Genomic DNA, 27,970 nt, shown 5'->3' with positions numbered 1-27,970 from the left:
AAATACATTTTTTTTAATTTTATTATTTTTCCCTAACTAAAGAGGGTGATGAAGGGGGGTTTGATTTACTTTTGTAGCGTTTTTTATATCGGATTTTTATGATTGGCAGCTGTCACACACTAAAAGATGCTTTTTTATAGCAAAAAAGTTTTTGAGTCTCCACATTTTGAGACCTATAATTTTTCCATATTTTGGTCCACAGAGTCATCTGAGGTCTTGTTCTTTGCGGCTCGAGTTGACGTTTTTATTGGTAACATTTTTGGACACGTGACAGTTTTTGATCACTTTTTATTCCGATTTTTGTGAGGCAGAATGACCAAAAACCAGCTATTCATGAATTTCTTTTGGGGGAGGCGTTTATACCGTTCCGCGTTTGGTAAAATTGATAAAGCAGTTTTATTCGTCGGGTCAGTACGATTACAGCGATATCTCATTTATATCATTTTTTTATGTTTTGGCGCTTTTATACGATGAAAGCTATTTTATAGAAAAAAATAATTATTTTGGCATCGCTTTATTCTCAGAACTTTAACTTTTTTATTCTTTTTGCTTATTATGCATTGTGGCGGCTCGTTTTTTGCGGGACAAGATGACGTTTTCAGCGATACCATGGTTATTTACATCCGTCTTTTTGATCGCGTGTTATTCCACTTTTTGTTCAGCGGTATGATAATAAAGCGTTGTTTTTTGGCTCTTTTTTTCTTTTCTTACGGTGTTCATTGAAGGGGTTAACTAGTGGGACAGTTTTATAGGATGGGTCGTTACGGACGAGGCGATACTAAATATGTGTACTTTTATTTTTTTTTTTAGATAAAGAAATGTATTTATGGGAATAATATTTTTTTGTTTATTTATTTAGTAATTTTTTTTTTTTTTTTTTTTTTTTACACATGTGGAAATTTTTTTTTTTTAACTTTTTTACTTTGTCCCAGGGGGGGTCATCACAGATCGCCGATCTCACAGTTTGCATAGCACTCTGTGAGATCGGCTATCTCACTCATCGCTGCAGGCTTACAGAGCTGCAGCTGCAGCCTGCTCCTGACCCGGAAGTACTCCCTGCAGGACCCGGATGCAGCCCCGCGGCCATTTTGGATCCGGGGCCTGCAGGGAGAAAACCTCGGTACAAGGTGAGCACATCACCTTGTACCGATCGTCTCAGGGAAGCACGCAGGGAGCCCCCTCCCTGCGCGATGCTTCCCTGTACCGCCGGCACACCGCGATCATGTTTGATCGCGGTGTGCCGGGGGTTAATGTGCCGGGAGCGGTCCGTGACCGCTCCTGGCACATAGTGCCGGATGTCAGCTGCGATAGTCAGCTGACACCCGGCCGCACTCCCCCCGTGAGAGCGGCCGATCGCCTATGACGTACTATCCTGTCGGTGGGAATTAAGGCCCACCCCACCTCGACGGGATAGTACGTCATATGGGATTAAGGGGTTAAGATGGCTGCCAGTATTCACCTTTGCCCTAGTTTCGTTTCTGAAAAGTTAAGTATCATTTCTGCTGAAATTGAAACCAGAGTGACGTGGAGAGAGGAGGATCCACCAGATGACGTCAGGACCAACCAGAAGGACTGGATACTAGACACATATTGCTTAACCCCGCCTATTGCACACCTTCCCCTCATAGAGTATATAATGCTGTGTATCAGGAAATAAAGTCAGTTGCTGTGATCGTTGCAAAAACTTGTAGAAGCACGAGCATGCACTGAGATTGAACCAGCACTTTGTCTGACTCATTCTTACCCGGTACCAATGCTCATAGTCTAATTTGGAATGACTGGTGAATGAAGGGTATTGTCGTGACGACCCCAACAATTTGGCGCAACCAACGTGGGGCGTGGCCAGCGATCTGAGACCCCCTGGACCCATCCCTGGACGTCCGTGGACGACACCCGTAGTGGCTGACCTCGAGGACTGATCACCCTCCAAACACGGTAAGTGGAGATCACATACTCTTTATGTGTCACACTTGCTAGTGTTTCAGCCATTATTGGTTTGTCTGTGGTCTCCTTGGGTCCGAGGGGTGACCGGTCGAGTGGTGAGACCGAGCGCGATCCCGTGCCACGCTTCGAACCAGCAACTGAGAGACGTTGCATTCTGCGCGTCCTCGTGTACACCATACCTCCTTCACCGGTCATTGTACTCCATTCAACCACCCTACCCGTGACTATTGTCTAGTAGCGAAGTAGAGTGAAAGATTGAGAAAGTTGTAGATTGGGGGGCGGCTTAGAGAAAGGGATAGGAGACGCAGCCTCTGTGATATTGTCCAGATAGGTAATTAAGACGTCCCGAGAGGGGACCACCTACATTTCCGTGGAGGGCTCTCACTAGGAGACCGCCTCTCAACGTTTAGAATATCGTGACAGGACAGACTGTAATCACTGGTGTTCAGGTTAGGGACAGGATATCGAGCGCGAGGCTCTTTATTCACGTTGAACGAGAGGTTCCGTGCTTTTAGGGACACAGTGTTGTTGTCGTTGTCAGCGGCCTGCTGCAGAAGGGCGTAGTATTCTGTGAGTCATGTTGCGTCTCTTAAAGCAGAAGAAGTCCGTGCCCCACAAGTTAGATGAGGATGCTGTGGAAGTCAAGACAATAGTAGAGTCACGGGAGGGCAAGAAGGCAGTCAAGAATGTTGAGAGGTTGTACAAGCATGTAGGATTGCCCTCGTCAGGGAGATTGTAGCCGTCTACATGGCACAATCTCATAGAGAACAAAAGGGGCATGTTGAAAGATAAAGGATTGTTAGAACAAGCGCAAGCTCATCTGCGAGTTGCGCGAGGCTTAAAGAACGAGGGATGGAAAGAGGTTGATGGAGAGGGAGGATCAGAGGATGCAGAGCCCGTGTTTGGTTATAAAATGCCTCAATCATTGGTTTTTCTAAGGTGTTCTGGCATATGAATTGTGTGATGAAGGTTTTGTAGAAATTAATTAAGTCTGAGAACTGCTGTATTCCGTTACTGTGTGTAGATTTTTAAGATACCCGATGGGAGGGGGGAGTCAAACAGCTGCGTTATTGTTTTTTTTTTCCTTCCTGTGCTGAGGAATGCGGTGATGTTCTTATCTCTGTGTCTCTGGTATGGAGGGGGCAAGTCGCTGCGTTCTCTCGGAATTTTATGTCCTTGTGTAGTATGTGCTGGGAGATCTGTGTTTTGTTTGAAGCAATAGTACAATATTGTATTGAATTAGAAAGAAATATTGTAAGTTTAAAGTAAAAAAAAAAAAAATGGCGCCTTGTTTTAGAAGGAAACTTGTAAGTGATAATTTGGTTATCAGTGTAATTGAAAGATTGGTAAAAGATTCACCTGCTTCAAGTTGAGTGGTTGATATATAGCAAATTGAGGATTAACAGAGGAAGTGAATTCGGATTTGTTTTTGTTACGTTGAAAAAGGAAAGTTGTCTATTGCTATGACAAACACTGAATGTTTGTGGTGCAAGAAGGAACTGAGAAAGTGATTGAGGGTAATGTGTTAGAAAGACAAGTAATTAAAAAAATAATAATCTGGAACAGGGGGGCTCCCCTTTAGATAATATGGTCCCTCCCCAGGAAATTAAGCCTCTTCTCCCGACTGTAAGCTCTGTGCCCCTTAACCCCAAGGCACCAATATATCCTGGGCTGCCGAGAAGTTCTATGGGCGTCTTATGGTAGTATTTAAAGATCTGGGGTTTTCACTGTATAATAAAGCCCATTTACACCTTTTTGTGGCAGCTTTGATGTCCGAGCCTTAAATCTGAATTGAAAGAGGCAATAATGTCAGTCAGATCCGATATTGAGATTTCCATTCCGGACGATGCATTGAAAAAAGTAGTACAAAGTTTTCAGAAGAACTTAACCCATTCTGTATCAGCAGGGAAATTAGAGGTTAAATCAGCAGCTGCAGTGATCTTTGCTCACTCTCTAGCCCCCACCGCAGCAGCTTCAAGGAGCCGCAGCTTCAAGGACACAGCTCCGTTCCTTATCAGTGGCTCAGACTCCAGCTCCAGCCCTCCTCCCTTACACAAATCCAGTCCCATACTCCAATATCCCTTTTTAACCCTATGTCTGGGAATCTCCCTCGCTATGTCAATTCTCAGATCAAGAGCTTGTTTTAATTAGAGTAGATGGCAGACCAAATAAATATACTCTCACAAAACCCATCCCTGTGGGACCTTTCCCTGAAGTTACTGCTAAGTTCGTAATCTCTCCCTCATGTCCGGTAAATTTACTGGGGGCAGATTTATTATAACAGTTCCGCTCCAGAATATAATTCCAAGATGATGGTCAAATGGTATTTACGTTATATAACCCCTATGCAGATGAACACAATGAGATGTGTATCTTACATGTCCTTTCCACGGTTATGATGGCCCTGATAGGCCCAGATTCACCCCAATAATACCTGTAGAACCAGTAAAAGTGTTTCTCCCAGATTGCCAGTTTCTGTTTGCATACACTTATCAGGGACGACAATTGATGTGGACAGTTAAGTCACAAGGGGCCCAAAACAGTCCCAATCAGTTTGCAAAAAAAAATAAATAAATATGGGCGAGTGTCTTTTACCCTGGCAGTTAGAATATCCTTATGTCACGCTGCTTCAGTATGTGGGTAATCTTTTGTTGTGTGCACAGACAGAGCAGGAAGCCATTGTTGCCACTGTTAGCCTTCTCAAGTATCTGGCAGATCTGAACTGTCAGGTTTCGGCCTCGAAACTTCGGTTCTGCCTTGGTCAAGTGATATTTTTGGGTCACTGTCTCCTTCAGGGTGCCAGACACCTCACAGAAGAAAGAAAAATAGCTGTCAGCTCCCTTCCTTTCCCAAAAGATGAGACAGCACTCCAGCGTTTTCTTGGACTATGTACTTATTGTTGTCAGTGGATACCGGATGCATCCCGCATAATGCAACCTCTCTACAATGCCCTGAAAGACTGTTCAAGATATGCTGATGATTTTGGCAGATTCCACACCGGATACACTGTTACTACGGAAGACACTGTAGTGCCCGGAACTGCACTCCCTCCCTCACTGTCAGCACAAGAAGCAGAACTTCAGGCTCTGTCTACTGCATGTGTTCTGGCCAAAGACAGGCGGGCTAATATATACACGGACTCACAGTATGCATTTGGTATTGCTCATGATTTCGGAGCCCTATGGGCCAATCGAGGGTTTATTACTACTGCCGGGACTCAGTGAAGAATGCTGAAGCTGTTAAAACTCTCATGGACTCAATCAAATTACCTACTCAGGTGGCCATTTTCAAAGTTAAGGAGCACGGTACTATGGAACAGTCCACAGACTGTTGGTAACACCTTTGCGGATATGCAAGCAAAAGTTGCTGCTCTCTTACCCGTTGAACCGACCATACCAGCTTTGGTGACCACACGCTCTAAGCGTAAACAGTTACAAGAAACACTGACTCTACAGGAACCTGATGATCTATGCTAGACTGAAGTTTTCTGCCGGACCCCGCGAGACCGCTTAATGACAATGCAGAGAATGTCCCCAAAGGAAGAAGTGAAGCGGTGGAAAGCTGATGGAGCATGTATGGACAATGGTCACTGGAAAAAGGACCAACTTGTGTGTCTCCCTAAGCGGATGTACCCTGCTATTGCCATGTGGGCACATGGGCCCACATATCGAGGTAAAAACCAGGCCCTAGCCCTGGTACAAAAATTCTACTGGGCTCCAGGTATTTCCACTGTCCTGACAGCACTCAACCGTGCATGTAACATCTGTCAGACCTGCAATCCCGGTCAACTTCAACGTGTACCCCCAAAGCATCTTGCTAAGCCCGACTATCTTTTCCAAAGGCTCCAGGTGGACCACATCACGTTGCCTAAGTCTGGAAGGTATGAATATTGTCTGGTGGTTGTCGATATGTTCTCTAGTTGGCCAGAAGCATTCCCCATTACCAACATGACTGCAAAGACCACAGTGAAGAGTTATATGCAGATATGGTGTTCCAGAAGTTGTCGAAAGTGACCAAGGCCCGGCCTTTTCTTCTCATGTGTATCAGGAGGTTCTGACAATGCTTGGATCCACTGTAGCCCTCCATACTCCGTACCATCCACAATCCAGTGGGAAAGTTGAGAGGCTGAATGGCACACTGAGGGGACAATTGACCAAAATGATGCAGGAGACTACGGCTCCATGGCCAGAGCTCTTACACATTCGTACTACTCCTATTGCAAAACATGTCCTGTCCCCATATGAGATATTGTTTGGTGCTAGCTCCTCAGTTGCAAATTTCCAGTCTCAGTAGTTGTCAGAAGAAACTGACCGTGCTGTTCAATATGTTATTCAGCTTAGTAAAAATGTTGCTAACACCCATGTTTTAGTTTCTACTTCCCTTGCAGATTCAGCAGAAACCGACATTTGTCACAACTTGAAGTCTGGTGGTTTCATGGTCGTGAAAAGCTATGTCAGAAAACACGGACTAGAACCCTTGTATGACGGTCCCTACCAAGTCCTCCTCATTACTCCTATGTGAGTAAAGCTGGAAGGAAGGCCGACGTGGATCCACGTATCGCACTGCAAGCTGGTCAAACAGACTAGTAGCAAATAAGGGGACATAATGTTTTAGTTTTTCGTATTTCCATTTAATAATATTGGTAACCGCATGGGACAGCCTAAATTCCCCAATATCCTTTTTTTTATTTAAATAGATTTTTATTGAGAATAAACATGAACATTACATTTTATCCATCTTCCAGTGTATTACAAACAAAGTTTCTTCATTTTCCAAACCCCCTACAAACCCCAAACACCCCCCCCCCCCCCCATGACAGCTCCTTCCCAATGATACTTTTATTACTAGTATTGATGGCTCTTTGAGCCGCTTGACTCACTTATGACAGCTTATTCCTCTAGCAATCTCCCCCCTTCAAAGGCCCTCATCCTCACATTTCCTATACCTAATCATCCCAGCTCGAGCCACGGAGACCACATTTTGTCAAACATTTCTGTTTTCCCACGTCTTTTGTAGACCCCCTTTTCCAGATTGAGACAATGTTTAACATATTTCAGGAATTCACCCCTTGTAGGCGGCTCCTCCTTGATCCAATTCCGTGCTATCACCTTCCGAGCCATATATAATAGCCTAGCTATTGCTATCTTCCAGGTGTTATCCACTCTAATTTCCTCCACATATCCCAGTAGGCACACCATCGGATCTCTCGGCACTCTGCATTTATACGCCCCTTCCACACGACTCAGTACTATCAGCCAAAAAGCAATCAGTCTTGGACATGTCCACATCATGTGATATATTCCTGCATTCTCAGTCCTACATCTCGGGCATTCAGAGTCAGCACGCAACCCTGCTCTATGTAACACTTCCGGTGATTTATAGACTCTGTGCAACAAAATTAATAAAGGGGATGGGAGAACTACAATACCCAGATAGATTAGCGAAATTAGGATTATTTAGTCTAGAAAAAAGACGACTGAGGGGCGATCTAATAACCATGTATAAGTATATAAGGGGACAATACAAATATCTCGCTGAGGATCTGTTTATACCAAGGAAGGTGACGGGCACAAGGGGGCATTCTTTGCGTCTGGAGGAGAGAAGGTTTTTCCACCAACATAGAAGAGGATTCTTTACTGTTAGGGCAGTGAGAATCTGGAATTGCTTGCCTGAGGAGGTGGTGATGGCGAACTCAGTCGAGGGGTTCAAGAGAGGCCTGGATGTCTTCCTGGAGCAGAACAATATTGTATCATACAATTAGGTTCTGTAGAAGGACGTAGATCTGGGGATTTATTATGATGGAATATAGGCTGTACTGGATGGACAAATGTCTTTTTTCGGCCTTACTAACTATGTTACTATGTATAGCTGCGATAGTCTATACGGCTCGCTTAGTGACACTCGTGGAACCCACTCCAACACCGACTCCCAGGTTTCATTCTCCATTGGGCCTAAATCTCTTTCCCACTTAGCTCTCGCTTTTAGAGGAAAATCCAGCAAATATGCATGCAGTAGGTCCTTATAGAGGGTGGAAATGACTCCCCTTGTGGACCCATCCCCACACACGTATTCCAAAACTATGTCCTCTTGGATCCTAATGCCATCGCCCCTGTTTTGAGCTCCAAAAGCATGCTTCATCTGGGCATATTGATACTCCCCAGTCGGTCTCAGTCCAAACTCCCCCTGCAGCTGAGAAAAGGATTTTAACACTCGTTGTTGAATTATCTGAGCAACAAAATAAATTCCTTTAGCATGCCACTCTGTCAGCACTCCCAGAGCCGCAAACTCTACCAAATTATTATTAAGCCATATCGGCGTAAATTTAAATTCCCCAATATCCTTGAATAATAAGTTTGTACAATGTCATGAAAGATTAGTAGTAGAGATGGGTATAACCAATAAAATTGTCAGTTACACAAATGTGGGATAAATTGGTTAGGGCCACAGATTATCCAGATGATCAAATTTGGGATATATTGGATATACTTAATACTACTGTCGCTGTCCAAAACTAACTTATCATAGTCACTAATCAATACACTGTAGTACTGGACTACTTAACAGCAGCACAGGGTGGTATGTGTCAGGTTATTGGACCCACTAGAGTATGATGGCACTGATCCAGGGGAGATCCCTAAGTACGTCCCCCTCAAGAAATTAGACAATACCCCCTACTCTCAGATGAAGCTAAGAGACTTACTCTAGGGACAGCGGGAGAACTCTATGTGAGGCTAGTGAAGGGTTCAGCTGCCTGGAGGCCTCTCGCAAGGGGAGAGCTTCTGAGGTGTCTGGATGAAGAAATCCACCTCCCCTTTCCCCGTCACATGGATAGTCTCGAAGGATCTTTCTTTTTAGGGAAAAACTTAGTGTTTAGGGGGGATTGTCAAGGTGAAAAGATATATCTTCATACACTTTTTGTACTTTTATATTCTTATGCTGTGAAACAATAAGTTTTCCCCTTTGCTTGCTGATGCAAATGTAACTGTATTTAAGATGGCTGCCAGTATTCACCTTTGCTCTAGTTTCGTTTCTGAAAAGTTAAGTATCATTTCTGCTGAAATTGAAACCAGAGTGACGTGGAGAGAGGAGGATCCACCAGATGACGTCAGGACCAACCAGAAGGACTGGATACTAGACACATATTGCTTAACCCCGCCTATTGCACGCCTTCCCCTCATAGAGCATATAATGCTGTGTATCAGGAAATAAAGTCAGTTGCTGTGATCGTTGCAAATACTTGTAGAAGCACGAGCATGCACTGAGATTGAACCAGCACTTTGTCTGACTCATTTTTACCCAGTACCAATGCTCATAGTCTAATTTGGAATGACTGGTGAATGAAGGGTATTGTCGTGACGACCCCAACATGTTATTTATTTATTTTTTTAAGTGGTGAAAAAAAATCCAAAAATTGTTAAAAAAAAAAGAAAGAAAAAAAGTCATTTTCTGAGGCCCGTAGTGTCACCATTTTGGGGTGGGTGAGGGCTTATTTTTTGCGTGCCGAGCTGACGTTTTTATTGATACCACCTGCCTTGATCCACTCCCGCCTGGACTACTGTAACGCTCTATTAATTGGCCTCCCCCTCATTTGACTTTCCCCTCTCCAGTCTATCCTTAATGCAGCAGCCAGGGTCATCTATCTTGCTAATCGGTACTCGGACGTGTCCGCACTGTGCGAGTCATTACACTGGCTGCCCATCATTATAGGATCCAATTTAAACGGCTTGTTCTCACCCACTCCACAGTGCGGAACCCCTACATCTCCTCCCTCATTTCTATTGGCCTACCTGCTCGTTACGCTCTGCAAGCGACTTTCGACTAACCTCTGCACTAATCCGTACCTCCCACTCCCGACTCCAAGACTTCTCCCGCGCTGCGCCAATCCTCTGGAATGCTCTACTCTCAAAACACATTAGTTCAGAGCGGCCTATCACGTTCACTAATCAAAGTCATGTTATGTTTGTGTGTGTGTAGTGTAGCCCCTTCACTACTTCCATCTATCCCCCACCCCCTGAAGATGGCTGGACCATAATTGTAAATACATCTTTGTAAATACACACCTGTACTTTGTATCTCCCCACCTCATTGTAGATTATAAGCTCTGACGAGCAGGGTCGTCTTATTTTGCTTTAATTATTGTATTATTTTAAACGTTGTTACTTATGACTGTTGTGTTACGTCCAAGCTCATTAAGAGGTTAAGGTTCAGCTACGGCCATGATATCCTGGCCGTTTTACCTTTCTGGATGCGAGGATTTGATTGCAGCTCCAGGACCACTGTGGCCACGGTGTCTGCATACATATCATTGGAAGGGTTAGCCACCCACTGGAAGGAAAAAGAAAATGTATCCAGAATAAGCATGTGGATAGTAAATCCGATAACAAAATAACCCTTTATTCTAAACATCCAATTCTATAAGTCACCGCGTCTCCCACCAGACTGTTAGCAACACCAAGGTAAGGCAGCAGTGCTAACCCGGAGCCAGCGTGCAGCCACACTCAATGCTTATGACACTTCTGAAATAGGGATTTTTGTGTTACTCACCGTAAAATCCTTTTCTCCGAGACGCTCATTGGGGGACACAGGACTGTGGGTGTATGCTTCTGCCACCAGGAGGCTGACACTAAGTAAACTTGAAAAAAAAGTTAGCTCCTCCTCCATCGTATACACCCTGACACTGGCTACCAGAGACTCCAGTTTGGTACAAAAAGCAGTAAGAGAACAAAAACACAAAAAATAGTATAACTGCATAAATACAGAAACTTTATGTCTAGAAAAGATCCTACTGACTAATGTAATCAGATATAACCAAAGCAGCCATAAGGCTACCAGGGAGGGAGCTGTGTCCCCCAATGAGCGTCTCGGAGAAAAGGATTTTACGGTGAGTAACACAAAAATCCCTATTTCTCCTTCGCCTCATTGGGGGACACAGGACTGTGGGATGTCCTAAAGCAGTCCCTGGGTGGGAAAAATAACTCACCAGTAAAAGACATCCAGATAATGTTTGTCTACAAATGCGCCACTGCCGCTTGAAGAATTCTTCTACCCAGACTTGCATCTGCAGAGGTCTGGGAGTGAATATTATAATGCTTAACAAATGTGTGCAGACTAGACCAGGTCGCAGCCTTGCAAACCTGCTCTGCTGAGGCCTGGTGCCGAACGGCCCAGGAAGCCCCTACAGCTCTAGTCGAATGAGCCTTGATTCTGGCCGGAACCGTCATGCCCATGGAGCGATAAGCCTCCTGAATGGTCGCCCTTATCCACCTGGCCAAGGTAGATTTTGAAGCCGCGCATCCCTTCCTGCGACCCTGCGGAAGGACAAACAGAGCATCTGTCTGGTGAAAAGGAGCCGTACGGGAAACGTACCTCCTCAGAGCCCTCACCAGATCCAACGTATGGAGAGCTTTTTCTACACGGTGCGCAGGTGCCGGACAAAAAGAGGGCAGAACAATATCTTCATTGATATGAAATGATGAAACAACTTTCGGCAAAAAGGACGGTGATGGTCTGAGCACCACCTTGTCCTGATGAAAACGCAAAAAAGGAGGACGACAAGAAAGGGCTGCCAGCTCCGATACCCGTCTTATGGACGTTATGGCCACTAAAAATACGACTTTCCAAGAAAGAAACATCAAAGAAACCTCTTGAAGAGGCTCAAAAGGAGCGTCCTGTAAAGCCCTTAAGACCAGATTAAGGTCCCAAGCTTCCAAAGGAGTCTTATAAGGAGGGACCTTATGAGCGACTCCCTGAAAAAAAGTCCTGACTTGACGATTAGGAGCAATCTTGCGCTGAAAAAGAACTGATAAAGCCGAAACCTGCCTTTTAAGAGTACTAGGAACAAGCCCAGAAACCAGGCCTGCTTGAAGGAAGGCTAGAATGTTTGGAACGGAAAAACGCAGAGAAGGCAGCCCGCGCTCTCTACACCAGGAAAGAAACACCTTCCAAGTATGATAATAAATCCTGGCCGAGACGGACTTACGTGCACTGATCATGGTATCAGCCACTTCTTGAGAAAACCCAGCCTGAGTTAAAACCCAAGATTCAACGGCCAGGCCGTCAAACGTAGGACCTCTGAGTTCTGGTGGTAGATCGGCCCTTGAGATAGAAGATCCGGCCGATCGGGGAGCCGCCAAGGAACCCCGGCGAGAAGTTGTACCAGGTCTGCATACCAGGTCCGTCGTGGCCAATCCGGAGCTATCAGGATAGCCGGCACTCTCTCTGATTTGATCTTCTTGATTACTCTCGGGAGCAGTGCCAGAGGAGGGAACAGATAAGCGAGACGAAATTGGTTCCAAGACAGTACCAGCGCATCCACAGCGATAGCCTGGGGATCTCGGTACCGAGAGACAAAACTGGGCACCTTGGCATTCAACTTGGATGCCATTAGATCCACGTCTGGAGTTCCCCAAAGATGGCATATCTGAAAAAAAACCTCGGGATGGAGAGACCATTCCCCGGAGGCTAGGCCCTGACGGCTTAAGAAATCTGCCGCCCAGTTTTCTTCGCCCGGAATGTGGACCGCCGAGATCACAGAGTGATTTCTCTCCGCCCAGAGTATAATCTGTTTTACCTCCTTCATGGCTGCCTTGCTGCGGGTGCCCCCCTGGTGATTTATGTAGGCTACCGCCGTTGCGTTGTCCGATTGAATTCGGACAGGGCGACCCGCCAGAAGGTGGTGGAAACGCAACAAGGCTAGCCGGACTGCTTGAATCTCTAAGATATTGATGGGGAGATCTGTTTCCTGAGGAGACCAGCGTCCCTGAGCTGTATGATGGAAGAACACTGCTCCCCAACCCAGGAGACTGGCATCTGTTGTGACCACTAGCCAATTGGTTGGGGGAAAAGGCTTTCCCCTGAGTAGAGATGAGCTGTTTAGCCACCAAGCGAGAGCCTGCTTGGTCTGGAAAGACAACTGAAATTTGCGGTTGAGAGAGAGAGGATTTCTGTTCCATACTGAAAGGATTGCACGCTGGAGGGGTCGAAGATGAAACTGTGCAAACGGAACCGCCTCTATGGTTGCAACCATCTTTCCTAACACCGTCATCCACGACCGAATCGTATGAGGGTATGGTTGTAGAAGATTCTTCACTTCCCGCCGAAGGGCTAAGACCTTGTCCTGGGGAAGGGTAGTTAGGGCTTGAGAGGTGTCGAAGATCATGCCTAAAAAAGAGATTTTTCGAGACGGCTGTAGGGAAGACTTCTTTAAATTTACCACCCAACCTAGACGGGAAAGGGTGTCCAGAGTGATGCCGACATTTTCCCTGCAAGATAGAAATGTCGGTCCCTTGATCAGCAGATCGTCTAGGTATGGCAAGACGACTATACCTCGGGAGTGCAGAATGGACACCACAGTCGACATGACTTTTGTGAACACCCTGGGAGCGGAGGCCAGTCCGAAAGGTAATGCCGTGAACTGGAAGTGTAGATTGTTTACGGCAAACCGGAGAAATCTTTGATGGAGCGGAAAGATGGGAATATGAAGATAAGCATCCTGAATGTCTACTGAGGCCAAAAATTCTCCCTTTTCCAGAGAAGCGATGACCGACCGTAGAGACTCCATCCGAAAGTGACGAACGCGGACAAACCTGTTTAAGAGCTTGAGATCTAGGATAGGCCTCACTGCTCCATCCTTTTTGGGGACTACAAAAAGATTGGAATAAAAGCCCTGAAACCTTTCTTCCTTTGGAACAGGAGAAATGACACCGCTGATACGGAGAGACTCTATGGAATTGAACAGGCTTTGACGAAGAGATTTGCACCTGGGAAGACGGGATGGGAAGAACCGAGGAGGAGGCAGCTGAACCAGCTCTATCTTGTAACCTGAAGATACGAGCTCTGCCACCCACTGGTCGTGGATTACCTGACACCAGACCTGGCGAAATAAAAGTAGACGTCCGCCTACTTTTTTGGAGACGTCCGGAAGAGGCCTCCAGTCACTTGGCCGAAAATCTTTGCGTCCTAGAACCTCTGGATCTAGAGGACTGGGGACGCATTCTTCCCCCCTGGCTGGCTGTATAAGGGGTCCGACCGTCTCGGTCCTGCTTGGGCTGACCCTGCGCAGGAGAACCTGCTGCTGGGGCCCATCTGACATAGCGAAAGGTTCTGAAACGGGCCTGGAATTGGCGCCGAAAAGGCTGTCTAGCCCTCTGCTGAGGAAGAAACTTACTTTTCCCTCCTGTGGAGTCAGAAATGAGCTGATCCAGCTTTTCTCCGAACAAACGACCACCCTGATACGGCAGGGATGTAAGAGATTTTTTAGAGGTAGAATCAGCCCGCCAGGACCTTAACCAAAGGGCCCTTCTGATGGCAATAGCATTAGACGCAGCCGAAGAAGCACAATCTGCCGCGTCCAGAGATGCGTTAATCAGATAGCTACCGGCCATAGCTACCTGAGACGACATTTCAGCCAATTCTGCTGACACATTACCTTCTTGGAGAGCCTTAGATAATGAGTCTGACCAAGAAATCATAGCCCTGGCAACCCAAGTTGCTGCAAAGGAAGGAAAAAGTGCTGAGCTTGAGGCCTCAAAGACGGAACGAGCCAAGCTCTCTATAAGACGATCCGTAGGATCCTTAATTGATGATCCATTAGGGAGAGATAGCAACGTGTTAGAGGCTAAATGGGACACTGGAGGATCTACAGAAGGATTTTCTGCCCAATCGCTACAAAGTTCCGAAGCAAAGGGATACCTAGCCTTCAGAGCTCTTTGCCCTGAAAAGCGTTTGTCCGGGTGCTCCCGATTGCGACGAATCAGGTCCTCGAACTCAGGATGAGAGGAAAAAACCTATGGGCCCGTTTAGTCCGCTTAAACGAGACCTTATGATCGGAGGCAGAGACGAGCTCGTCCTCTATCCCCAAAGACTGATTGACAGCTTCAATTAGGCTATATCCCAGAATAGAAGAAAGACAGCGCCACAACGGTCAGTGATGAAGACCTTACGTGTTTAATCTGCCTCCTGCGGCGACGTTTCGGTACAATAACCTTTATCAAGCACCGAAACGTCGCCGCAGGAGGCAGATTAAACACGTAAGGTCTTCATCACTGACCGTTGTGGCGCTGTCTTTCTTCTATTCTGGGATATGGACTTGCAGCCGGGCCGGACCCCTTGGCATTGACTTGCGCCAATATGCGAATGGAAGCTGTATGGACATAGGGTGCGGTTTTTCTCTTTTTGGATAGCTTCAATTAGGCTGTCTACTGACTCCTGAAATCCAGGTTTATCAAAATTAAGAGACCCTTCCGACTCTTCAGTCTCAACTTCACCGCTTTCTGCAGGGGAAGGAGAGCGAGATACGGAACTCCAAGATGCGGAAGCACCTGAGTGCCTGGGAGACGCTTTGCGAATCCGCTTTCCATGCGTCTGTCGAGTGAGAGCGCGGCCCCTGCAGGCCGAAGACTCCTGAGATCCCGAGGCCCTCTCTGAGACAGGTGGATTATCGGTCCCGACCGCCGGGGTCTGCAGAGATTTGATCGCTTCAGTAAGGGACGCCATGGATTGTGACAAGGACGTGACCCATTCCGGAGGGGCTACCACAGCGTCTGCCTGAGGGACCGGAGCCGGAGAGACTACTGGAGGACTGTCAGGGGGGGGCTCCTGGACACGTTCAGCGTCACAGGCCTCACATAGGCGACTACTTTGGGCGTGCGGAAAAAGGGTACTACAAGATACACAACTGGAAAAAAGAACCGTGTGAGTCTTAACCTTTCTAGACATAACGATCCGTAATGCTATACCCAGGGCCAGAGACTGGGACAAAAAAGAATGCTTCAGCCAGATGCAGGAAGAAGCACTTACCCCAGTCCTGTGTCCCCACGAGTACCGAGATGGATCCTAAAGGCACGATGTGAGGCCCAACAAACACTGTCTTAAATGTACAGCAGGCCTTAGGGGGAGGGACCGCCAGAGATGATGCGGCCTGGAGCAGGCCCAAAGCCGGGGCTTCAATTTTCCCCCTGTAGGGCACGGAGAGCCGGAACCGGAAATGACGCACCGGAGGGGGCGGAGCCTCACAGCGCGGTCCGAAGGCCGGAAGTCCCGGCTCCAGGAAGTTGCCCCATGAGGAGAAGCAGCCAGGCAGGTCCGAAGCCTATGGGGGGATAGCGGCGCCGTACCTGCAGCGCTGCTCCTAACACCGCGCACCGCTGGACCACGCTGCAGCGTCGCTGCGCTGCAGCGCCGACAACGCTACAGCGCCGCATGACACAGCAGCCGGGGCCACCCGGATCATGCCGCAGCGTCGCGCCGGCCGCTGAAAAGAGGTACCGCACTCCCGGAGGATGTACAGGTAAAGCCAGAAGCCCCCCTTGTGAACCCTCCTATAGATATTGGCGGGGGGGGGGGCTGTGAGATGGCTCGTAAGTGGACATATCCTTTCCAGCACAAACCAGTGGACAAAGAATCCACTGGATAGACGCCGACTGTTAGATTGGTGCCGACGTCCCCGCCACTAGATCCCTCAACGAGGGGTAGAAAAAATGACGGTGCAGGAACCCTATCTCCATTATCCCCAGGATAAGGAGAGGGACCGTCACCACCCCAGCTAACACCCACAGGGGTGTAGAAATCAGGGGGAACACACGGACAACTCACGGGCACCTGTACAGCCTGGAGTCTAGGTACCTCAGGGTGGTCAGGGCTAAGTCCGGTGAATAATCCCACGTAGCGGGAAAGGATACGTGGAGAAATATCGCACGTACTTGCCCGTTGATGGTTTGGGGAGATCGGACCCTCAAAAAGGTCCGTCGCCCCTTCAATCCAAAGGTGTTGAAAAATCGGGTCCACGATCCAGGACCCAGAGATGTGCCTCCTTGAGACACTAAGCATAAACTGGAGTCTCTGGTAGCCAGTGTCAGGGTGTATATGATGGAGGAGGAGCTAACTTTTTTTTCAAGTTTACTTAGTGTCAGCCTCCTGGCGGCAGAAGCATACACCCACAGTCCTGTGTCCCCCAATGAGGCGAAGGAGAAATGAGAATTCAATTCTGTCCTATTGAGGTCACTGAGTGATGCCGTCAATACATTATAAAAGTGTCAGGGGTGTACTCACTTTTGGGATATAGTAGTAAATATTTTATTATATATTTTCATGGGACAATACTGAAGATCAGACACGTAGTTACAATGTACAGTAGTCAGCGCACAGCTTGCATAACAGTATAAATTTGGTGGCCTCTAATAACTCAACACACAGCCATTACTGTCTAAACTGCTGGCAACACAAACAAACAAGTACACCCCTATGTAAAAATGGTCAAATTGTGCCAAAGTGTGAATATTTTGTGCGGCCATCATTATTTTCAGCACTGCCTTAACGCTCTTGGGCATGGAGATCACTGGAGCATCACATGCGGCCACTGGAATCCTCTCCCAGTCCTCCATGACGACATCACGGAGCTGGTGGATGTTGATGACCTTGCGTTTCTCCAACATCTGCTCGAGGACGCCCCCCAGATACTCAGTATGGTTAAGGTCTGGAGACATGCTTGGCCAGTCCGGCACCTTTACCCTCAGTTTCCTTACCAAGGCAGTCTTGGAGGTGTGTCTGGGGTAGTTATGTTGTAATACTGCCCTCCGGGCCAGTTTCCGGAGGGAGAGTATCATGCTCTGCTTCTGTATGTCACAGTACATGTTGGTATTTATGCATCCCTCCATGAACTGTAGCTCCTCACAGCCGGCAGCACTCATGCAGCTCCAAACCATGACACTTCCACCACCATGCTTGACTGTAGGCAGGACATATGTCTTTGTATTCCTCACCTTGTTGCCGCCATACACGCTTGTCACCACCTGAATCAAGTTTATCTTGGTCTCATCACACCCCAGGATATGGTTCTAGTAATCCACGTCATAGTGTCCTTGTCTTCAGCAAACTGTTTGCGGGCTTTCTTGTGCATCATCTTAGAAGAGGCTTCCTTCTGGGACGACAGCCATGCAGACCAAATTGATACGGTGTGCAGCGTATGGTCTCTGCACTGACAGGCGGACCCCCCACTCTTGTAAGCTCTGCAGCAATGTGTATGGCCTGAGCACTGACAGGCGGACCCCCCACCTCTGTAACCTCTGCAGCAATGTGTATGGTCTCAGCACTGACAGGCGGACCCCCCACCTCTGTAACCTCTGCAGCAATGTGTATGGTCTGCGCACTGACAGGCGGACCCCCCCACCCCTGTAACCTCTGCAGAAATGTGTATGGTCTCAGCACTGACAGGCAGACCCCCCTCCCCTGTAACCTCTGCAGCAAGGTTTATGATCTGAGCACTGATAGGCAGACCCCCCACCCCTGTAACCACTGCAGCAATGTGTATGATCTGAGCACTGATAGGCAGACCCCCCACCCCTGTAACCTCTGCAGCAATGTGTATGGTCTGAGCACTGACAGGCGGACCCCCCACCCCTGCAGCAATGTGTATGGTCTGAGCACCGACAGGCGGACCCCCTCACCCTGTAACCTCTGCAGAAATGTGTACGTCTCAGCACTGACAGACGGACCCCCCTCCCCTGTAACCTCTGCAGCAATGTGTATGGTCTAAGCACTGACAGGCGGACCCCCCACCCCTGTAACCTCTGCAGCAACGTGTATGGTCTGGGAACTGACAGGCGGACCCCCCACTCCTGCAGCAATGTGTATGGTCTGAGCACTGACAGGCGGACCCCCCTACCCTGTAACCTCTGCAGCAATGTGTATAGTCTGAGCACTGACAGGCAGACCCCCCACCACTGCATCAGTGTATGCTCTGAGCACTGACAGGCGGACCCCCACCCCTGTAACCTCTGCAGTAGTGTGTATGCTCTGAGCACTGACAGGCGGACCCCCACCCCTGTAAACTCTGCAGTAGTGTGTATGCTCTGAGCACTGACAGGCGGACCCCCACCCCTGTAAACTCTGCAGTAATGTGTATGGTCTGAGCACTGACAGGCGGACTTCCCCACCCCTGCAGCAATGTGTATGGTGTGAGCACTGACCGGCGGACCCCCCACCCTTGTATTTTCTGCAGCAATTCTGGCAGCACTCATACGTCTATTGTGAACAGACCATCTCTGGATAGGAGACTGAGCAAGTGCCCTCAACTTCTGTGGTCAACCATGGTGAGGCCAGTTCTGAGTGGAACCTGTCTTGTTACACCGCTGTATGGTCTTGGCCGCAGTGCTGCAGCTCAGTGTCAGGGTGTTGGCAATCTTCTTATAGCCTCGGCCATCTTTAGAGAAACAATTCTTTTTTTCAGATCCTCAGAGAGCTCTTTGCCATGAGGTGCGGCCAAGAGTGTGAGAGCGAAAACACCAAATTTACCGCACCTGTTCCCCATTCACTCCTGGGACCATGTAACATTAATTAGTCACATGACACCGGGGAAGGAAAATGGCTAACTGGGCACCATTTGGCCATTATCACTTAGGGGTGTACTCACTTTTGTTGCCAGCGGTTTAGACATTAATGGCTGTGTGCTGAGTTAGAGGGCACCAAATTCACACTGTAATACAAGCTGTACTCTGACTACTGTACAGTGCATCACAGTGTCAGATCTTCAGTGATGTCCCATGAAGATATAATTAAATATTTACAAAAATGTCATGGGTGTACTCACTTTTACTCACTTTTGTGATATACTATATGTGTAAAACTTCACTGCAGGCCAACAGATATCAAGAATCTTTTTTTTTATTTTTTTATATGCAGATATTTGGGTTTTCATAGTTTTTGTTCTACAAAAAATGCCCCAAAACAACCTTGAGAGAAATCAGAAGATTCTGCTCACCTCCAGTATGACCATGCTTTCCTCCTTCACCACTGTGATTGCTTTGAAGACCCTCAGACACTCCTTCTCATTTACTTCAATTTCTTCCACTTCACCTGAAAGAAGAATAATACATTTAAAGAGATTGGGTTTTTTTTTCAAAGAAGTGAACAATGCTGTAAAATAAAGCAAGAAAAACTATTACTAACTTCTTTATTCCCACACTAATCCAGTGCATATGTGCTGACGGACCCAAGATGACTTATTTACAAGCCGTCAGTGATATGGCACGCTACTAGCCTTCGGCAGCCACGCGGGGGGGAGCTACCGGCCTTCGGCAGCCACGCGGGGGGGAGCTACCGGCCTTCGGCAGCCACGCGGGGGGGAGCTACCGGCCTTCGGCAGCCACGCGGGGGGGAGCTACCGGCCTTCGGCAGCCACGCGGGGGGAGCTACCGGCCTTCGGCAGCCACGCGGGGGGGAGCTACCGGCCTTTGGCAGCCACGCGGGGGGGGGGGGGGGGGGAGCTACCGGCCTTTGGCAGCCACGCGGGGGGGGGGGGGAGCTACCGGCCTTTGGCAGCCACGCGGGGATGGGGGAGCTACCGGCCTTCGGCAGCCACGCGGGGGGGGGCTACTGGCCTTCGGCAGCCACGCGGGGGGGGGGGGGGGGGGGGGGGGAGCTACTGGCCTTCGGCAGCCACGCGGGGGGGGGGCGGCGGAAATACTGGCCTCAGCACTAGGATACACCAGCAAGTGCGGTACATCATCACTAGGGGCAACGATTGGCATTTGAGGGGCTATCACTCTAAACACTGTAAATAAATGGCGGTCCATGAAAGCATCTGCACTGGATTGGCAGTAAAGTAAAAAGAGGAGCACTGTTTTTTTTTTTTTTTTCCTCTTTTCCTGTAAAGATACCTTTCTGAAATAAACCTTGCAAGAATTTCTTAAAGAAAGGGGGTTGTTTGGCACCGCTCACTTCCGCAGTGGGAGGCAAGCAGAGCCGGATGATTTTGCGTCCACACACTGATTTGCCAGGGCTCGTGCACAATTGGCAGGTATCATGCACAAGTCTTCTTTATTAGAATATGCCAGATGAATGATAGCAGCCGATTGTACACACGCCCCGGCAAACGTGTAGACGCAGGTTCAGCGCACACTTCGCCGCCTGATGTTAAAGTGACAACCATTCTAAGGAATTCTGCAGTTCGCTAAGTACAGTGACACATGAGAGGTTTTAGAAGATAAACTGCTGAGTTATAGAGAAAACATATTGCAATAAGAAGTAAAAAAAATACACACAAAAAAACAAAATAAATATCCGTTGGGGTCATTACAGTGAGAAGAAAGGACATTTGTAGGTTTATTTTAATATACTTAAAATTATTTTTATTATTATAGCTCCATTTATTCCATGGCGCTTTCCATATAACATCTTCTTGCTGGAGATTGCAGAGTATAATACATCTGCTAATAGAATCAGAGGGGATTGTGCAGTCCCATTACAACGGGAGCAGCGTGGAGGAATCACAGACCTGTGAGCTGCTGTAAGTGGTAAGATAACAAGTTGAAAGGGCCGGTGTAAGGAATGGCTTGTGTCTGTGTCACAGTGCTCATCGCCAGATCTGTGTAACCTGCAGGAAAGCAGAGACATACATGTACACCGCAGTTTTAGGCAGAGCACTCAGAAATGTAATAATAAAAGGTGTGTTCTATACGGAGCGCTCACTGGAGAGGTCACTTGGAGAAAGGATATGGTAGTTGAAGTTTCTTTTCACGAGGATCCCAGAGACTCTCTGACTTTGTTCTGGCTTCTTATCAGCAAGCAAACCCATCACCTTTGAGGAATAAAGATAAATCTTAGAAGGATACTCCACATCCAAAATGGGTACAGTATGATTTCAAAGTGGTTGTAAAAACAATCATACGTTACTACAATTTTTCCCCGTTCTCCCACAGGCCCCACTTTTTTTTTTACCATTCGAAGCCAGGGAAGCATGGTACAGCTGCTGTCCAAGAGTGGTGGCCAAAAACATGCAATGTTGGCAAGCTCCTTCTGCTAGGGCCTGTAAGTCCTGCACAGAGGCCGTCTGTGCTCGCTGGAGTGCACCGTCCGCTCTCGGTCCCCAGCAGCTCGGATGGTGCGGATGTGAAGCCGCCTGGTGTAGCGGCATCTGGACACACACAGGCTGGCAAGCATGTCCCAGACATGAACAGTCACTTAATCAGGAGCGCCAGTAACCGGGGAGTCAGGAGGTTGGGGTATTGAACACCTCAAGATAGTGTCCCTTACGCAGAGATGGGCATATCCCATAGACTGACGCTCACAAGGCTACTGGTATAATGCTTCCTACCTTAGCAAGTTTTTCTCCTCTGAAGTTTAGGGTCACAGCTTCTGTATTCCTGGGATTGTGAACCTCAATATCGACCTCATCGTTATCTTCATATTCGCGGATAAGAGCAGCTTTAAGACGTGCCATCTCATTCTGCTCACCGTGCACCAGTATCTGGAGGTTTTGCAAAGACACAAATAGGCGGGCACCGCACACAATATATCCCAAAGGGATCAGCCACGTGCATATAAAAAGTATCAAAAAAAACAAAGAAGAAAAAGGACTATGCACAAAGTGGGATCAACCTTATAAATTTAATTTTATTCCAACAATACACCTTACACAAAGGCACAGAAAGGGAGAAACAGACATTAAAAACATTTAAAACTAAACGGACCCACCCACATCCCCCCATATGCAATAACAAGGATCCATATAGCACCATATAACAAATATGACAGTAATACAAAAAGGCACTTGAACAGCTAGGCAGATCAATATAATGACCAACACATATATTTAATACTTTATGCTGCCCACTTAAAGGACCCTAATAAGAAAAAGGCGTTATACGATGTAAGGACCCAAAAGTGAAAAGAGATACTCCCCTAGAGGCCTCCATCCCCCCTTTCTTTTGGATCTCCCCGGTCTTGGTTCCATCTTTCTGTCCATCCTGACCTTACCTGGATGCACATATTTTTGTGTGTTTGCTGCTCTTTATTCTTTGCTCGAGGGCACATCCTGCTACTGATATCATTGGGGTATTTACCCCTTAGGAACTGAAAAATCGGTGCCACATTTTGGTATAGTATTATATGGGGTGTTAGTATTAGGGTCATATGGCAAGTTAGATGCATCAGGTATTTCACTGACTTAGCACCTGACTTTTGCCTAGGACAGTACGTCTATTGATCACAGGTTTGCTGTGTGACTAGGGGAGTATCTCTTTTCACTTTTGGGTCCTTACATCGTATAACGCCTTTTTCTTATTAGGGTCCTTTAAGTGGGCAGCATAAAGTATTAAATATATGTGTTGGTCATTATATTGATCTGCCTAGCTGTTCAAGTGCCTTTTTTGTATTACTGTCATATTTGTTATATGGTGCTATATGGATCCTTGTTATTGCATATGGGGGGATGTGGGTGGGTCCGTTTAGTTTTAAATGTTTTTAATGTCTGTTTCTCCCTTTCTGTGCCTTTGTGTAAGGTGTATTGTTGGAATAAAATTAAATTTATAAGGTTGATCCCACTTTGTGCATAGTCCTTTTTCTTCTTTGTTTTTTTTCAGTATCTGGAGGTTACCACAGATCTACATAGTTATGCTCCATTCATTACATCACTAATATACCATTCTTTGCAGGTCTGTGAACATTTTTTTTTTTTTTTTTTATTACTGAGGCTACCTTGATAGCCCAGCCCTCTGTGCTGTCTGTATAGTGGTAATGTTATGGCAATCGGTGGGCATGTGACCCTAATCGTCATTCAGCCTCACCCCCCACACCTGCGCTAGTCACCTGCGCACAGAGTGTGTCACAAGAGGAGACGTCCCTCCATCAGCAGCCACCATGCAAACGACACAGGGGATGGGACGATCAATGGGAAGTGACCTCAGTATAAGAAAATTGTGTGAAACATCAGTCTGAATGCCTTACCACATGAGGGGGCTTTAAAGCTCGGATAAACTCGCTGGTTTGCTGGTAATCGGTGTGCGCAGAAAAAGAAATGTAATCCACAGACATCTTCAGAGGCAGCTTCTGGCCAGACATGGTGGTGATCTCCTCAGGCTCCGACATGATGTGCTGGAAAGAGAGGATGTCATTAGGTATCTGGTATAAATCAGCCATGGGTTGGAAAGATTATTTACCCAACTTATTGTGCTGGTTTTCCAGTACACAAAGTAGTGCTTTCCAATACCTCTTGAAAAAAAACAAGTCAAATACACCGGGGATAAGGTGTCGTACACTGGGGACCGAATATTATACACACCGGGCAAGGGGGACTGAAGGATAAACCTGAATTCAAAGATTAAAAAGTGCATCCAGTAGTTTTATCCATACAGTGCATTGGCATGTTATACACTGTATAGATCTGGGGTAAATCGAGTCTCCACTTGGGTCATGCCGGTGGTAGCTGCATAGGAGCAGGAGTATCCCGCCCTGGCGCTATGTCATGTGGGCCACACTACAGCCATGACATCACGCCAGCCCGGCTATTCAAAAGACCCACACAAGCCAACAGGTAAAAGACAATCCTACTGCTCCCGTGATGGGCCGCAGATCACGGTCGTGGCTGATTGAATGAGATGTATGAAAACATTTGCATGAAATAATACTGTAGGGTGAAATATCACTACTGGGAGAATTCCTTTAATTATATATTACCGTAAAACACCACCAATTGTTAGACTCCGATTCCGATGCCTATTTCAATTGATTTTCTTGCAGACTTTATCCTATCATCTGCAAAAAAACGCTCTTACCACAGTGACGATGGCCACCAGTTTTCTTGCAGTACAGGACAATGCATTTCCTGAAGACAGACCTGCTGCCGATCACATGCTAATAACATGAGCACACGGGAAGCGTCGGACAAGCACGCCTTTCACAAATAATAGTACATGGCGCTGAAAGAACGATCTAAGTAATGAATGTATGTTAAGTCCTCCAGGGTGAGAGTTATACTTTGTTGGGTGCTTCTGCTCTGGTTATGGGGGCTTCTGAGGAGAAGACATACATGTCTGCGGTGTCCATATGGAAAAGAGGGACGAATCTTCTCGATGTCACTATCACATAACTGCAGTTTTTCAGCAAAGCTAGCGAAGATCTGCTGACGGAGACGGCCCCTTACCTTGGCTAGCGTTCCCTCCACACAGTATCCGGCGATAATCACTCCGTTCCTCTTATCGGTGCACCAGCTCTCGAACAGCTCTCTAGACAGACCGCTTTGCATCATACCCGGGGAAGCCATCACCACGCTGGGGCCAATGTCATCAAAGTGATCCATGCTCTGAAATAACACCGGACATGTTCCTCTTGCAAATACAAAGTATTTACTGCATTTATATGATGTCTACAAGCTCACAGCGCATAATATAAAATCAGACCTTCAGGTTGCTGATGTGCTTGAAGACAAAGGGGTTATTGATGTTGATTTGCTTGCGGATCTTGTCATTCATGGCGTTCACGTAGGTCTGGTACACTGCCATACATTTCTTAGCCAGCGATGAGGCATAGTATATGGGGATGTCGTGCAGCTCTGGGTGGTTCTGCCAGTATTCATCTGTAGGGAAGATTAGGATCAGTCTATTATGTATCGAGAGGTCAGCACACAACTTCTCTGTATGTAGTTATGGGGAAAGAGTTGTGCTGATGACACTCCACCAGAAGTTGTGAGTGAGGTGGAAGACTGGCAGAAGGGATTTTTCTCTTTAGATACTGAACACATACAATTGCAAAATAGATTTATTAGCAAAATGCACAAACTTTCTGCTGTCACCAGTAAAATAATTCACAGGAACACTGCCAGAAGATGGTGTCTGGCTTTACATCACAACTGCATAGAGACCAAGTACTGAATATGCTCATCATGGAGGAGATGAAGATTTCTGAGACTCCAGTAATCAATAAAGGAACTATCTAGAGGAAGTAAAAGTCGTAACAGTAATCAATAAATGGTGTCTGTCAGACCCAAAACGCAAATTAAACTACCGTACTTATATAGGGGACTTAGGCTTTTTTTTTTTTTAAATCACACTAGCAGTATACATTTTTGTATTTTAGTGTCAAAGAACAATTTTTATTTCATATGAAAACGATGAAGCTTAGGTGCACCCTTGCCGTGGCCAAGGATGCCATGCACAGTTGCGTTACCAAAATTTGGATTCGGTGCAATGTCCCTGATTGAGAACGCTCACTTTCCTACAGTGAACAGTGCATGAACTTAATCCAGATTACCCGTCACTGACAAAGCCCGGTGGCACTCACACAGGGTCAGCATAGACGCAGTGCAGTGTTGGTGCTGGCACACTCTCATACCTGGCTGTTGTCGGTAGCCAACGTTCGCTGCACTTCCAGTATCAGAGTAGTGAATGGCAGCCACAGACAGGAGCCAGGGAAGAGAACCCGATGGCACCCACACCGTGAACGTCTATGCTGAACCTGTGTGAGTGCCACCGGGCTCCTTCAGGGTTGAGGTACCGCAGTTTGGGTTCATGAAGCGCTCGTTGTGGGAAGGCGAGAACCATCAATCAGGATCAGTACTCAGAATGCAAAATGAGGCAGAGTAAAGAGCCAAGCGTACGCTGAAGCTCACTTCTTTACATATGAAATAAAACTCAGTTTCTCAGTCACCAAAATGTAACATACATAGTAACATAGTAACATAGTTAGTAAGGCCGAAAAAAGACATTTGTCCATCCAGTTCAGCCTATATTCCATCATAATAAATCCCCAGATCTACGTCCTTCTACAGAACCTAATAATTGTATGATACAATATTGTTCTGCTCCAGGAAGACATCCAGGCCTCTCTTGAACCCCTCGACTGAGTTCGCCATCACCACCTCCTCAGGCAAGCAATTCCAGATTCTCACTGCCCTAACAGTAAAGAATCCTCTTCTATGTTGGTGGAAAAACCTTCTCTCCTCCAGACGCAAAGAATGCCCCCTTGTGCCCGTCACCTTCCTTGGTATAAACAGATCCTCAGCGAGATATTTGTATTGTCCCCTTATATACTTATACATGGTTATTAGATCGCCCCTCAGTCGTCTTTTTTCTAGACTAAATAATCCTAATTTCGCTAATCTATCTGGGTATTGTAGTTCTCCCATCCCCTTTATTAATTTTGTTGCCCTCCTTTGTACTCTCTCTAGTTCCATTATATCCTTCCTGAGCACCGGTGCCCAAAACTGGACACAGTACTCCATGTGCGGTCTAACTAGGGATTTGTACAGAGGCAGTATAATGCTCTCATCATGTGTATCCAGACCTCTTTTAATGCACCCCATGATCCTGTTTGCCTTGGCAGCTGCTGCCTGGCACTGGCTGCTCCAGGTAAGTTTATCATTAACTAGGATCCCCAAGTTAATGTATCCTGCTGGAAATATTTTTCTTAATAGGGGCCTAGTCCCCATCGTATGTCTGTTGTGTGACCGACTAACTTTCAACAAGGTGTCATTTTTTGCTGAATTTGGAGAAACCACTTGTGATACTCGCAGTGTTGAGCCATTTATATTGTTCTCGTGTCATTGCTTTATTGCAAACAGCAGAAAGTTTGTAAATTCTGCTAATAAATTGAATTTGTAAAAGGAGACACAGAACTTCCATTGCACCAGAATACAGGCTGGCTTTCAATAAATACTATTTGGCGATTAATTTTCACCTAAGATTAACAGAAGTTCTTGAGCTCGACCAAGAGCAAACACCGGGATGAGTCCCCGTCCTCCTCTGTTCACAATGTCATGCACGGTGTTACAGAACCTGGCTTCTCTCTCCTCCCGCTTCTCGTGTATGTGCGTGCCATATGTAGACTCCTATAGAAGATTGACAGCAAAAAACAGAGATCGTAAGTAAAGACAAGACCAAGGCAAGATCATAGTCCCCCCATTTGAGACGCTGTCTAGCCCATATCTCTTTCCCAGTTGCACACTTTAACAAGTTGGACAGGATAACATTTAGATTCACTGAACCATCCTTTCGTCCTGATGACACTACATGGGTATAGTAGAAAACAGGATATATAGCAAGTCCCTCTTGTGTATTTACAATCAGATGTGAGAAGGGAATTTCTTCCAGGCTCCAGGGCGTGCGGTGCACTGGAAGAAACCTTATCCGCCCTTGTAATGGTAGTGTATTCATCAGTAGCAGTAACTTGCCTGCGCAGAAGCATGAAGAAGACACTGCTATTACAAGGGTGGATAAGGTACCCAGAACAGCGCGAGTGCAGGGCTCTAGCGCGGGAT

General features: G+C 46.9%; 1 protein-coding gene across 1 annotated transcript in view; it reads right to left on the bottom strand.

Annotated features, from left to right (window-relative positions):
- Nucleotides 1–27,970, bottom strand: part of CPSF3 (cleavage and polyadenylation specific factor 3) — a 53,479-nt gene that overhangs the window by 5,940 nt on the left and 19,569 nt on the right. The window contains exons 7-15 of the mRNA XM_069728069.1: nucleotides 27,391–27,541; nucleotides 25,116–25,291; nucleotides 24,860–25,018; nucleotides 23,665–23,811; nucleotides 22,034–22,186; nucleotides 21,409–21,517; nucleotides 21,215–21,313; nucleotides 19,700–19,794; nucleotides 10,182–10,269 (exon numbers count right to left, since the gene is read on the bottom strand). Coding sequence (XP_069584170.1) covers nucleotides 10,182–10,269; nucleotides 19,700–19,794; nucleotides 21,215–21,313; nucleotides 21,409–21,517; nucleotides 22,034–22,186; nucleotides 23,665–23,811; nucleotides 24,860–25,018; nucleotides 25,116–25,291; nucleotides 27,391–27,541 — 1,177 coding nt within the window. The remainder of the gene's footprint in view (nucleotides 1–10,181; nucleotides 10,270–19,699; nucleotides 19,795–21,214; nucleotides 21,314–21,408; nucleotides 21,518–22,033; nucleotides 22,187–23,664; nucleotides 23,812–24,859; nucleotides 25,019–25,115; nucleotides 25,292–27,390; nucleotides 27,542–27,970) is intronic.

The sequence above is a fragment of the Ranitomeya imitator genome, chromosome 5 (assembly GCF_032444005.1).
Source record: "Ranitomeya imitator isolate aRanImi1 chromosome 5, aRanImi1.pri, whole genome shotgun sequence".
NCBI classification, from domain to species: domain Eukaryota; kingdom Metazoa; phylum Chordata; class Amphibia; order Anura; family Dendrobatidae; genus Ranitomeya; species Ranitomeya imitator.
The sequence above is the reverse complement of the archived record's forward strand: the minus strand, read 5'-3'. Positions and strand labels throughout refer to the sequence as shown.